The sequence below is a fragment of the Talpa europaea genome (genome assembly GCF_964194135.1).
Source record: "Talpa europaea genome assembly, chromosome: 14".
Lineage (NCBI taxonomy): Eukaryota > Metazoa > Chordata > Mammalia > Eulipotyphla > Talpidae > Talpa > Talpa europaea.
This window is the reverse complement of record NC_140082.1, coordinates 87,179,009-87,193,447: the sequence shown is the minus strand read 5'-3', so window position 1 is coordinate 87,193,447 and position 14,439 is coordinate 87,179,009. Positions and strand designations below refer to the sequence as shown.

Genomic DNA, 14,439 nt, shown 5'->3' with positions numbered 1-14,439 from the left:
CCTTAAGTAAATTCAGTGCAGCAAATTTGGGTTGAGGTTTTCTTGTATTCAAAGATTCTTGCTCAGTGGGGCAGGTGGAGGCATCTTGGTGGGGAGGTGACGCGGAGGTGCCGTATGAATTTGGGGGTGCTGGCCTGTCCAGGTTGGACTGCTGCTCTGGACAGCGCAGGGACACCCTGGCCGGGAGTGTGGCCTGCAGGGAAGAGGGCTCTGGAAAGGGCCTAGGGTGTCCTGTGGACCCTGTGGATCGATGTGGCCGGCTGGGGTCCGACAGAAGGCCGCACTGTTGGCAGCATGGTGGGAGCTTGGAAAGGACAGGGCTTGGCGACCAGGACACCAGTTGGCCTGAGAGGTGGATCTCTAATTGCAGACTCTTAGTCGTGGCTGTTAGGGGAGTACTTGGGGGACACGTGATCCAGTGCCCTAGCCCCACGCAGTCACCAGCAACCAGGCCACTCTCTTGCCCTGCACTTGGGGCTGCCTATGGGGGGCGCCACGTTGCCTCCTGCTGATGCTCGAAGGCTGTCCCTGGAAATCAGTGTGCCCGGGAACCCTTGGCTCCATCTCACTCCTATCCCACCCCAGGGTCTGCCTCCCGTAGCTCCCTCTCCTGGGTCAAGGGGTGCTGTTCTAGAACAGGGCCTGTCCTTTGGATCCTTAATATTTTTCATGGCGGGAGTTGGGTAGAAGAAAACCCCAGGACAGCAAAACTCAGCACAGCCTGTGCTATCAGATCCCCCAAAAAGGGCCATGAAAATGGGTAACAAAAAATAGCCCCTAAGCCCCGTTCGGGTCTGCACCCTTAGCACCAAGCCAGAGGGGAGTTTAACCATGTGGGGCCTGATACATGGTGATGTTTCCCTGGGTGCCTCGTGAGCACGCCTGTGACAACCAGGAGTGTGGGCCTCAGTTTTGTACCTGATCGGGACAGGGCAGATGCTGATCAGATGCTGCAGGTGTATCGATAAACCCGTTTCCATGTAAGCCCTGGAAACATGGGTGAGTTTCCCTTCTAATAGTCTAGTGGGTTGACACTTGCTTCAAAGTCAGGCCAAGGTTCAAATGCCAGCTCTGCTACCTATTTGCCGGGTGACCTGGCCCAGCGTCTTAACCTGTTTTTTCTTGTCTACCAAATGTAGACAGAAAGGGCCATCGCAAAGGATTAGTGAATGCAATCAACTCGCTAGCAGGGTCGCGGTGAGAAGTCTGCCTGTATAATTGACCTCCAAGGGCAAAGGGCGCCTGCCGCCCAGTCAAAAATCCAAAGGTCATGTCTAGGAGGCCTCTGCATCTGGGGGTTCTGCACCCTTGGACTCAACTGGCCAGCATCTGTCCACGAATGCAGAACATGTGGCTAGAAAAACAAATCCACCTGCAGGTGGACCCGCACAGCTCAAGCTGTGTTGTTCAGGGGTCAGCTTTCTTGTGCCTTTAAGTGTTCTGGAGTGTTAGGAAATCTTTGAGCCAGGCATTATTCTGTGTTTTTGCTTTTCCCATGGATTATTCTGTTTAACCTTTAGGGCAATGAAGTAGATGATGAAAATATCCTCATTTTATAGGTGAGATGAACAAGATGTAGGGACGTGTTTGCTATGAGCTTACTAAGACATGGGGCAAGCTCACCTCTCCAGGCTGACCTTGAAGTCCTGGGTCCTGCGTGAGACAGGTGGGTCTGCTCCCAGGACCCTGCTGGGACCTCAGAAGTGACGCCATGGGGGACCCCCATGCAGGGGGGGGGGCATCTGAATGTTAAGCTCATCCTCCCCTCGCCAGCCAAAAGTTCCCCAGAAGTCGAGAGTTCCTTGGAGGTATTGGAGTCTCCATTCCAGGTTTTCTCAAGGAGTAAAAGAGAATGGACTAGAACATTCCATTGAGTCGCCATAAATATGTGGACTGCCTTTCCCGTAAGGAGGATTCATATGCTCCAAACCCTTTATAGCTCTTCTAAAAAGCCTCCTTTTATATCTTTTTTTTTAAAGCATTGCCACCGAGGCATAATTTATATGCCATAAAATTCACTTGTTTTACGTGCATAATTTATAGAATTGCACAATCATCACTCTTAACATCAGCATTACAACCCCTCCCTGCTATTTCTCCGTAAAAGTGGGTGAAACTTTATGTGGTCTTCTTGAGCCGGAGACTGGGAAGTTGAAACCCAGATACCTCTCGCTCTAGGACACTAGATGTTTCCCAGCCTCTCGAGGGATGGGGGTCAGAAGGCAGCGCTGAGGCCGGGAAGCCTCACGGGCAGTGAGTCCAGGCGGGAACCAAAGGCAGAGCAAGGACAGCCGCCCTCAGGTACCACATCCGTGCTTGGCGAGGGTGGGGGTGGGGGTGGCTGGAGGACTGTTTAGGGGAAGTCCTCTTAGTGGTAAGACACAGAGAGAGCTTTGCCCTCCATACCAAGACTTCCTCCATTTTGAATTAGTCATTGTGGGTGCTGAATGAGTGGCAGAGGCTCTGCATGTGGCTGTCCCGTTTCCCCAACGCCACGCACTGCAGACGCTGTCCCTTCTCGGGGTGCCCGTGGCTCCTGTGTTGAGAATGAGGGGCCTGCATCTGCAGGGGCTCCCGCCTGGCCCTCTCTGTTCTGTCTGTTGATTGACTTGACAACATGGATAGACCGGAGGGTCCGCTGTAAGTGAAATAAATCCGCCAGAAGGGGCTGTGATTTCACTCACGAGGAAGATAAACAGAGCAAAACACAAACGATGCTCTGGGCCCAGGGTCTGGCTTCGGGGCTCTTGTCCCCTGCTGTGCTCCGCATCCACATGTCCACAAGCACCCAGAGAAAAAGAGGAGTTGCCCTTCCTGGAGCAAAGTGAGGTGCCCTGGCTCCTCTGCTCCTTGCAGCCACGTCAACTCTGCCTGAACAGGGCCCCGGGGCCCGGGTCAGGGGGTTCCCCCAGGGGCCAGCCCTGGGGGCGAGGCCACGCTCAGCAAGGAGTACTCCCTCCCTTGCACCCCTTTCTTTTCCTCCCCAGACTGGCCGCCCTCCGGAGCTCCCCCGCAGAGTTAGAGATGAGTCACCGCCTGACTCAGGGGAAAGCCCTCTGGAGAGCTGGCTGAGAACCCAGCAGGTGACATAAACCCACTTTCTCGGTTCTTTCCTTGCCTCTCCCCCCAAGGACTAAAAATAAAATGTGAACCAGTCACTTACTGCAGTAACTTTCATTCTTTTAGAATAGGAAAACGAAGCAGAAATTTTGAAAGAGGTGCAACTGGGTGGCTCCCCAAATTAGCCTCGGGGAAGGCCAGGGCGGGGGGCGGCTGGCTGTGGTGTGGGCACCAGCTCATTCAGAAGCAGCTTCTCCAGCCTCCAAGCGGGAGCATGTGAGGCAGAGGCTGGTCCGAGCGGCGCTGTTCTAGGAGCCAGCACCCCTCACTACCAGCCCCCCGGGCTGCCTGTCAGGTCTTGCTGGCCCCTGGCGCCTCCTCGGGGGATACAGAGGTCGGGGTGGGTGTTAACCTTTGGAGGTGGCAGTGGGATGGCGGTGGTGTGGTACTTGGGCCGTGGGGTCTTGTCTCCCTCGTAAAGACAGCCCTCCCCGGGCCCCCTCCTTTGAAATCTAGCGCTTTCCTGGCGCCAGCTTGGGAGACAGGGAGTCAGCTCCAAGGCTGTGTAAGGAGCCGGGGCTGAGGGGCTCCAGTTCCACCATCAGGGGAGGTGCCCTGCGGAGTCCACGGGACTCAGGGTGATCCTCGGGGAGCCGCGGTTCCCATCCCCACGCCCCGCTCCCTGCCGCATGACACCCCAGCCCGTGGAAGCAGGCGCTGTGGGCCACGTCGGGCCTCGCTAGTAGCAGGTTGGGTCAGGAGCCCGGGGGTGAGAAAGTCAGCACTCTCACTTCTGTGGCAAATGAGGACTTCTGGAGCAGAAGGGATGGCTGCTTTCTCTGGCAGAAAGGAGGGCGCTCGGTTTGCAGGTTCTGCGTGCCCGACGGCAGCCATGTCCCGGGATACGGCCATCCCCTGCTCGCCGGCCCTCAGCGGTGCCAGCCCGGCTCTCAGGCCCGGCAGCCTGGGCTCAGGGCACTTGGGGCAACCCCAGAGCCACCCTGCTTTGTGTGGAGGCTGGAAGCCCAGGGGAACAAGGCTCAGTCTGGTAGTTACCGAGACAGTTTCTCCAGTTCTGCTCTCACGTGGGCAGTGAGGACCAGGACTGCCCAGGTGGGCGTGATCCTGTCCCAGGACCTGTTGGTCCGTCTGCACGTTGGTCCCCTCGTCTTTTGAAAATTGAATGCACCCCCATCCCGCGCCACCCCCCTACAGCTCCTCTCCCCAACTCCCACCTGGGCTTGGGGAACCTGCCTCTCATTTCTCTGGAGTCTGCGTCTGCCCGGGTGAGTTACCCAGAAAAGCCGCCTCCCGAGATGAGACACAGGGATCAAGCAGTTGGGGTTGACTCGACCCCAGAATCTGGAAAGAGCGGACAGCAGGAGGTGGTTGGGGGTACAGGCCCCCCTTGGCTGCGAGTCCCATGCCTGACCGCGGGTGGAGAGCCCCTCAAGCACCCAGCGTCCACCCGCGATGCTGCCAGGTCAGGTCTGCTGGTTAGTGCTTGTCTGAGTCGGCCCTGATTCCAGCGCGCAGGGAAGCTTGAGCTCCAGGGACCGCTGGCCTTAGAGGCTGCAGGTTCAATGCTGTGGCCTGGGACGGTCCTTGAGGCTTCAGCCTCCTCCTTGGTGTTGGATTTTGTTCATAAACTCAGCAGTGAGGACGATGCTTGCAGTCTCTGATGCAAAGCCCGTAGTGGGTCCCAGGTCCCTCCCCTCCGTGCGGCCCTGGGCACCTGATGAAGGGCAGCACCTGGGTGCAGGCTGCCTGCTGTGCCTGGGTCTTGCTTGATTCGTGCACGTAGGATGCGGCACGCTCCTTAGGGAAGAGCTTCCAGCCTGCAGATCTCAAGATGGATGAATACATTTGTATAATTTGAGGGCACAGAAGACAAGTTGGGAGATGAGAAAAGCAAAGCTCCGACGCTCTGACACCGAGCGGTCCCCGGACACTCTAGCAAGAGCCAGTCAGCCAGGCCGTTTCCTAGGCCGCTGCTGCCCCCTAGCGGGGAAGAGCTGCAGCCGGCCGCGCGTCCTCCAGTGCGACCCTGGGGTGACAGTCACCGAACCCAGCCTGAGCAGACCAGCCATGAGGCCTCCCTGCTTGAACCCATCACCCCCGGAGACACAAAGAGACTTCTAGAAACTTTGCAGGAGCTGCTTCTAATGCTCCTTGTTCTGCGAGGTGGATATTCTTTTTCCCAGACTCAGACTTGGGAAATGAGACATCCAGGCACGGGAAGGTGTGACCAGGGTCCCAGCTGAGGTCTGGCTGATGGCCAGGTTCTCACCACGGTGTCGCGATGTCCCGTCTGTTCTTTCTCTAAGAGCCCGGGTCCCCAAAGGCTGAGTTCCGACCCACCTCTACCACGTGTCAGCTGTGTGACCTCGGGACACCTGACGAACCTCTCTGAGCGTCTCTCTCCTTATCTAGACAAAGAGCGGATAATGCATTCCTTACCAAGCGGTCGGGAGAATTTTTGTGTGACCTCGCGTCGAGCTGAGGAGTGTTGCTCAGGGGAGCAGGCTGAGTGGGCTCCCCCTTCCTGAACGTATCCACTTATAATCACGCACAAACAAAAGCATTGATTAAAGTGTTGCCTTCAGAGAGGCCAAATACGCACCCACATACCCGCCTAGTGTTATCTTGGCTCTTGAAGTAGTGCGAGCGCACCCCAGCACTCTCCGGGCAGATCAGAAGTCAGGCAGTCACCAGGGCCGGTGTCTTCCAGTTGCCGCCCCCCAGGCCGGGGAGGTGGGCAGGGGGCTGGGCATCGGGCACTGTGGTTCCCCGTGTCTGAGTGAGCTTCCTCCTCACACTCTCCCAAAGGCCCCTGAGAAATGCCTGGTCCCTGAAATGCTCATCAGCCCCCCAAATTCGGCTGCAGTGGGGATTCTGTTCTGCGGGAAATATTTTATGTCTCCAGGCTTTCTGTTGCGAGAGCTGCACTGGATTTTTTACTATTTTTAATATTTTTAATATTTAAAATATTTAATATTTAAAATATTAATATAATATTTAGTATTAATGCAATAGTTAATATTTAATATATTGATTATTAATATTAATATATTAATTATTATATTATTTATTATTGTATTATTATATTATATTAATATATTAATATTATTATATTATTATATTGTGTTATTATATTATTTATTATATATTATATAAATAATATATATTAATATTATATATTATATTAGTATGTTATATATTATATTAATTTAATTTATTAATTATCAATATATTAATTATTAATATTTAACAATGGATATAATATTAAATATTTAAAATATTTTTAATATTTTAAAATATTTTTAATATTTTAAAATATTTTTAATATTTAATTATTTTTTTAATTATTCTGAAAAAATTAACCTGTGTGTGGGGCCAGACTGCGAGGGATAGCGGCGTGGACACCAGAATGTCCTCACTGGGTGGCGAAAGCTGGTGACTGGTGCCCTCTCCCTGGAGGTGGTGGTGATGCTGGTAATAATAATAGTAGTCACAAAGTTCGGCACCAGGTAAGAGCCTTGCCATGCATTAGTCACTTCAACCTGGAAACTGAGGCACGAGGAAGTTAAATAGACCCGGCCCACCTGACCAAGGGAGGTGGGGCCGGGATGGGAAGCCAAGTTCCCTCCTGGTGCCTCGTCCCCGGGGAGGGGGCGCCTGCTGTGTGCCTTCTAGCTGGCGCTGAGGGCGAGGCGCTCTTCTGAGACTCGTCCCTTCCTCGTGTCATCGGAAGTGCCACCGGAGGTGGTCAAAGTCAGGGGGTGGCCTATGAAGGGGCCCTCATATGTCTCTGGTCTCCTGTAGCTCAGGTGCACCCTGTCCAAGGGGTCCCTCGCTCCCCTGGGCAGGTACCTGGCAGCCAGCAGGGGGCAGCACTGGGCTGCCGAAGTGCTTTCTCGCCCGGCCTGGAGGCTTCACAGGTCCACACAGGCAGCTGGATCCGAGACCCAAACCACCTCTTCCTAGTCTGTTAAGGCAGAACGCTTGAGGTGCTTTTGCTAAACAAAAGCAAAATCACAGCCAGGTGGGATGGACCAGGAGCGCGAGGAAGCAACCTCACAAGCACCTTTCTGTGGAATCCTTGCCGCTAGAGGTTTGACTTCTCTCTGAGAAGCCGCTTAAAACGTGGCCCACAGAGTCCAACTGAGGGAAAATAGGTTTCACACAAAAAAATAAATGTGTCTTACATCTTTCCCTGGTTCTGGGATTGGGTCTGATCAGGGTTTTTTGGTGCTGGGGCGGGCACTGACTGACTGACTGTGGGAGCGGCCATTTTGAGACACTAGAACTTCTGGAGTCTTCCATATCCCAGAGTAGAAATTCATTGAGGTTGTTTCAGCCCTATCCCTATGATAGCCTCTCTATGTTCTGAATCGGGTTTGGGGGGAGCAGGCCCGGAGTCCAAGGACGCCAGGCGGGCTCTTTCTTGGTTCTTGTCTTCAGTGAGGAAAGAGTTCAACATGGAGACCCAAGTTACAGAAAAGCTAGAGACTTATTGATGGGTGGAGTAAGGACAGGGAAGCTCTCTGAGCAGAGAGGGGTCCCGAGTGGGTAGCCGATTGAGGTGACAAGAAGCAGGTACTTATTTATACAGGTCCCGTGGGCAAGGAATGGGGGCTTGGCCATTGGGTGTCTCCATGGTCTCTTGCTGATTGGCTGGGCCCGCAGGGTCTCTGAGGGTATCGAGGCCCCACTGGGTTTTCCCACATTTCCTAGCCCACCTTTCTGAAACCAGCTTTGGTCCATTACTATTGTGCTAATATGTTGATGTTCCTAACATTTCAAGTCTAATTGAATTGGGGGTCAGGAAGGCCTTCATGGCTGTGATGGTTTCTCAATCAGGCTGATAAATAGACTTGGGGTTTGGTGCAACCTGTTCCTAACTGACTGCCTGACCCGTTTCTTAACTTCCTCCTTCAGTCCCTTCCTCCATCAAACAACATTCCTTCCAAGCCATCTTCAAATGATTGTTTTGGGGTTCTGGCTCCCTGTCTGTAAATAGGGGAGACGTGGCTTTTCCCCCCAAGTGTTTAGAACCAGTTGTGCTCCTGCCTGCTTTTCCTCCCTCCGAATCAGTGAACACCAGGAAGGTTAGGATTCTTGAGTGTTTGGTTGAATGCTGAATCCCATTCCTGAGAATTCTGCTTGGTACATATAGCAGGAGCTCAATGATATTTGACTGAATGTGTGAGTGGCTCTGTAATGACATCACAGGGAGAGTGCAGGATGAGTTAGTCACAGGTGAGTAAGTTAGTCTCACCTGTGAACAGACCAGAACTAGCCTCACTGAACTCAGATTCTCTCAGGTCAAATCCACCTCCTCTGTCATTCTTCATGTGCCTCTGTGGGTCTGTAGCCTCCCCCCACACCCCCAGGCTGTCTGCTTGGGTTGGAGATTGAGCCATGTATTGGATGTCATGTAGACGGCCAGCTTCTTGAAGGAAGGGCCACATCATTGCTCTTATTTTTATCCCCAGGACCTGAGAAACTATCAGTGTTCAAGGACTATCTACCAGATTGAAATTCAGTTAAATAGATACAGACTGTAGTTTTAATTTGGGCTCAGTACTTTTCCCAGAATGTTCCAGAAGGCTGGTGTAAAATTGCAGGTTCTTTATCCAGCAGATGCTTCGGCCACGTGCTTAGCACCATCTTCCCAAGTCCCGTGGGGAAGTTTGAGTCCTGAACTCCTATTACAGCAACAGCAGGTAGCAACGCCAAAACATGGGGGAAGCTGCAAAACTGAAATTAATAAATACCTAATTAAATGTTCTCAAAGCATGCCAATATGTCAGCGTTGTTGTTTGCTAAATTTAAGCTCCGTAAATATTTCATTACACTTGAAAAGCACTTGTGGCTCTGATTTTTCTCACTTCACAAGAATTCCTGAGTTTGCACAATGAGTGCTGAGAAATCCCAGCCAATCATAAATTAACAAATTGCATAAAGCCAAGTCAATGGGAAACCAAAATTGTAGACATTCTTACAAAAATTCTTAAGGCAGAAAAAATATGTAGTGATCAATATGGATGTATTTTAATATGTTCTGTAAGATACGGGATGGGGTCCACTATCAGTAAGGCTCACAAATCCGTGGACCCACAAATGTTTCAAAGCAGTCCACCAGCCACACAGAATTTCTGCATCTGCATAATAGTGCTTCAAGAGTTTCCAAAAATAAGAAATACAAATGTTAGTTGTATGATCAAACATCTCGTCTGGTGGATGCAGGATAATTTCCTTGAACTTTTGTGGTGTGGGTGGGGGCTGAAGCCGAAGACCGTTATAGGTGGCGCCCCCTGGAAGGGGTGCTGGTGAGGAGAGCCCCAGGGACAATGTGAATAAAGTGTCGGTGGTGGAGACTGATAAGAAATAGAAGGGACTGCAGAAGCAGCCCCCAGGATTCAGCTTTCAGGATTTCAGCATTTTCGGATCTTCGGCATTTCCGGAGTCAGCGATTTCTGCCCCCACCACTGATCTTCTAGAAGGTTGTTGTAGGCCTCAGCAGCCAACCTCAAAGAGGAAAAGTTTGGAGGCTTAGCAAATAGCTGAGCGACTGCAACTGTTCTCAGTTTTGCTGCCGTTACAGCTGGGCTCCTCACTGCGCTGCATGAGTGTGGCCGTTTATCAGGTCATTTGGCTACTGCAGCTGCTGATTTTTTTTATTATTATTAAAGATTTATTTATTTTTATACAAGAGCTAGGGTACAGGCCAGAGGCCTGTAAAGTAAAAGGAATAAAAGAAAGAGAAAGAGCAGGGAGCAGAACAGGCAGACTGATGAAATACACTGCTGAGGGGAGCAGCGGGGAGACAGGAGAGGTCTGCCGCGCCATGTGGGTATCTCCCTGGCCAGCCGGGATCAAACCCGCACTGCAGAGTCTGCAGACAGCTTCACAATGCTGTGTTCAACCCACTGTGCCACCGGGGAGGCCCTGCAGCTGCTGTGTTGAGTGTCGCTTGTCTGGTGCTGCACTGGCCATCTCAGCAGCTCTGTGAACACCTCCTGTTGTGTCTTCGACTGTCTTTGTGAGTTGGACCCGACCTGTAGTTTGGCTGCCACCTGCTCAGTGGCAGGAAGACACCCTCTTGGGGTGTGGCTTATTGTTAGGGGCAGGAGCTCAGCATCCTCAGAGGTGGAACCATGCCATCTTGGGAGTGTTTGTGTTTAGGACGTTAAAACACTTGACATGGCTTTGGGTGAGATACACAGCCTTTTGTGACCCCAGTAACTCTGTTCTCCCACTTTGTTAAATAAGTCCCATTATTGTTCTCTGAACCTGAGTGTTCTTGCAATTGTGCACATGGGTGAAGAACTCAGTGACCGGTAAGCTATTTGGGTACTGTCCTTGGCCAGTTTTTGTACCCCCTTACTGCCCTGTATCATCTTGACGATTTTGCACATTGAAGGGCCGGTGTTTTTATCTAATCTTTGTTTTATCTTCTTTCAGGAATCCTATTCACGATGCTGGTGTTTGGACCAGCCTGTGGATTTATCCTGGGCTCCTTCTGTACCAAAATCTATGTGGATGCCGTCTTCATCGACACAAGTAAGGAGCACGTCCCAGTTCCTAACCGACACTCAGTCTTTCTTCCCTCACAAAGGAGGATTCAGCCTCTTGATTCTATAAACTTCCCAGTAAACAGTCTGACACATCCTCCCCAGGAGCTAGCGGCCCACCTGGAATTAGGAGGGAGTCTGCATGTGGCCAGGACTCCAGGGAGTCTGCCTTGTCTACCCGGAGTTTATTTTACTCCTCAAATCTGCATTGTCTTCATCTGTAACTTTAAGGGTAACGACCCAGCTGTTGTAAGAATTAAATGAGCAGAAAACGTGGCAGGTGCATGTCAGTGGGTGGTGATCCGCTAACCTACAAGGACCCCACCACCTGTTCTGGAAGTGTGCAAAGGGCACAGTTTGAAAATCCTTTGCATGGAACACAGTCGCGGGGACTTTTATAAGGAGACATACTCCCTCCCACCACATTTCAAACAAATCTTGTGTTCTCAGCAGAAAGAGCCAGTGGGCCCCTGATCCTTAGCCCACCTTAATGAAGCAGTTCCTAATCAAGTGGGCGAGGTCATGCCCTGCCTACAGGTACCCCACGAGGGCTCCCCTGGAGTAGACACCCCACAGAGGGTGTCTTTTGATAACCAAGTGTAGCAGTGACAGCTCACCGCACCTGCTGCATTCTGTAATCTGGAAGCCAGCAGTGGACTCCAGCCTCCAGTCAAGGAGAAGCACTCAGGCCCCAGTACTACCCAGCGGTGCAGGGGAGGCAGCCTGCCCGGGGAGGCTGCCTGCCCGGGGAGGCTGCCTGCCACGGGAGGGTGCCTGCCACGGGAGGGTGCCTGCCACGGGAGGCTGCAACTCCACACATGCCCACAAGAGGGCGCCATGACCCCGTGTGGCTGAGCAAGTGCATCAGCTGTGTCCCTCTCTGGGTTCTCCTCCTCCTGCCTCCCACCCCCATCGCGCCCCAGGATCAATGAAAACTCTGAGTCCCTGGGCTCTCAATCCATCATCTCTCGACAGTGCTAAATTTACTAATTCGCCCCAAAGAAATAATGCGGTTTTAAATCCAATCAAGTCACTTTGCGACTCTCTCCATTAACCCTGCTGATGTATTTACTGGTAGCTAATGACGGGACACGTTTCCAAGGGGACAGGGAAGAAAGAATCAAGCTCAGCCCTTCTCGTTCATTCGTTCAAGCGCTGGGTCTGTCCGGTGGGGCAGGGGCTTTCGCGAGCTCTTGGCTGGCGGGGGTTCTGGTCCTGGTCCTGGCCCGGCCCAGGGGCCCTGTGGGTGAAGAGACGACACAGGACATGAGCCTGCTGCCATCTTGTGTCTGTGGACAAGAGGCAACTTCCGAGGCTGCGGGGAGGCAGGACAGGACTGGCCAAGGGGATGGCTTCGTGGAGCAAGGCCTGTGAGCTGCCAGTGCCTCTGACTCAGAAGAACCTCTGGCGTCAGTCTCTTCCTTGCATTTTACAAAGGAGGACACTGAGGCTGCGGGGGGACCAGGGGGGGAATGCACCCACCGCCGAGAGCGCCAGGGCCCTGAGCACGCGCTCACGCCCTTCCCTCTGGCTCCTCTTGGCGTCTTCCTCTTGGCATCTGCTCAGTGGCTGGTGGCCAGGAGGAGACAGCTGGCTGGAGGGTCCCCTCGGCCTGCCCGGCTCCACCCAGAGGGAGGTCCCACACCCAGTCCAGTCGTCCTTCCTGAGCCTAGAAGGCCCTCGAAGCCTCCCCCACCTAAGTCAGGTTGGGACCCTTCCCAGTCGTGGGCATGTGGCGGGCAGCAAGCCGCCCCGGGGCGCTGACCGCAGCCCGGAAGGACAGTGCCTCTGAGGCCAGCGACGCCCGTGTCCGTCTTTGTTTGCGGCCTCGGGGAGGGCTGAGCCGAAGAGCGCGCCGGGTCTGCGGGCCAGCCCGCCCCGGGAGTCTCGTCTCCAGCAAGTTTTGCTTTTTCTAATCGGGCACTGAAACTCGCTCGGCCCGTGTGGGGACTGGGGTGTGTTGGGTTGGGGGTCACTGTCTCCTCTCCTACCCCTCACCGTGCCCGTCCAGCTTGGGCTCAAGCCCTGGCCGTGTGCAGCTCCGCTGAGCTGGGCGGGCCCTGGAGGAGTCGTGAGAAAGGGGGGCAAGGTGGACGCACAGGGAGGCCCTAGTCCAGGGGCAGGTGGGGGAGAAGGAGTCTCCCCACTGTGGCCGGCCGCGCTGAGGAGGGGTTGATGGAGAGAGACCTCAGGGAGGCCAACGGCAGCCCGTGAGTGGACGGAGCTGGGCGTGTTGGAACAGGCCAGCTGTGGGGTGGAAAGACCCTGGTAGGGTGCCCCCCGGTGGCTGCCCCGGCTCTACTTAGTCTAGGACTCTGCTGCTGCCACCGTCCTCGGGGCTTGGCCCAGCGCAGCCCCCTTTCCTCAAGGAGCACAGGCGCGACCTTGCAGAAGCCAGGAGGAGCCAAGTGCTCCCAGAATGTAATTTTCGAGAATCTTCGGGTTGAGAGCAGGACTCAGGGGAAAGGACTTGCTGGCAGAGCATTCCCGGCAGCCCCGGATTGCCCGCTGGGTGCAGCTGCTGGTGGACGCCTGTGGGGCCTCAGAACATTCCCCTAGATGCGTGTAGGACAGGCGAGTTGGGGTCCTGAACCCCATCGCTGCTAGAATCCCAGCCACATCCCCTCCCAGCCATCTGGGGACGTTCTCCTCCTGGGTGTGATCATGGTGACCAGAGTGAATCAGGCAAAGCACCAATGGGCACGCCCGGAGCATCAGAAGGAGCCGTGTGGAGTTGCCCAGCAGCCAGCGGGTCTCACGGGACTCAGGCCCCAGGCCTTTCTACCCCAGTGGGCTGCTTGCTTCCTGGAGGCCTCCCCAGGACTCCATCCATGAGCGCCCCCTCCCGGGGACAAAGGCCTGGCAGAGATGACCGCACCTCACCAGACTGGCCCCAGGGCTCATGGTGTTTGCGGCTGGAATTGGACGCGTCCATCTGTTTGCCTCACAGAAAAGGTCAACAAGCCCAGAGCCCCCGGGCTGGGAATCCCAGGGCTGCTGCCCCTGCCCCGTTCCTTCCTTCCTCGGACTGATTAGCCCAGGGCTGGGGTCCCAAAAGTGCATGCGGCCTCCCTGCTCCCCGCCCCAGTTTCTAATTAGGTCTGTCACTTAATGATACTCTTGGAAGCATCGAGTCCCACAGCAAAAGTTTCACAAAATAGGTTAGACAAATAGGTAAATGGACTGGGGGGTAAAAAGAACAACTGTCCAGAGAGCTGTGCCGTCATGTCCACGTTGCGGTGGCCCAGAAGCGAGAGGGAACTGTCCCCAATTTGCCTCTGTCCTTCTCACAGTCTCAGCTGTCCCCTGGGCGGGTAACTGGTTCTTAACAGGTTTAACCCTGTTCCTGGTGATTTTTGCTGGCGGGAAGGGTCTGAGAAAGGGCGGGAAATGACCTTCAGCCAGAGGAGCGGGCAGCTGCCCAAAGCTTGCTCAGTTTACCCAACAGACACAGAACCAGCCCAGCTGTCAGTGCCGGGAGAGAGAGGCTAAAAAACGGATTTCCTAAAAAGAAACGCATCCCGGGCCTGCAGAGGCTCTGCCCAGGCCCACACAGCGCCTGCCTGGAGGCTGCAAGCTTTCCTCTAGATGCCCTGGCGTTAGTGCCCCTTGTCCACGCCTGCCCCCCTTCCAGAGTCCCCCCCCCCCCCCCGTGAGGCAGGGGCAGGCCAGTGACCCGGGCCATCACTAGTCTGTTTGGAGTCCCCAGATGCGTCGATGAGCTTGCGTTTTCCAGCGCCACACCCTTGGAGAAAACACACACCTTAGTGTCGCTGCGCTCAGCCCTCCGGGTAACAAC

General features: G+C 54.0%; 1 protein-coding gene across 1 annotated transcript in view; it reads left to right on the top strand.

Moving 5' to 3' along the window:
• SLCO3A1 (solute carrier organic anion transporter family member 3A1) overlaps positions 1 to 14,439 on the top strand; it is a gene marked incomplete at its 5' end in the record, with an annotated part of 175,027 nt that overhangs the window by 125,322 nt on the left and 35,266 nt on the right. Inside the window, 1 exon segment of the mRNA XM_084254358.1 lies at positions 10,531 to 10,629. Coding sequence (XP_084110484.1) covers positions 10,531 to 10,629 — 99 coding nt within the window.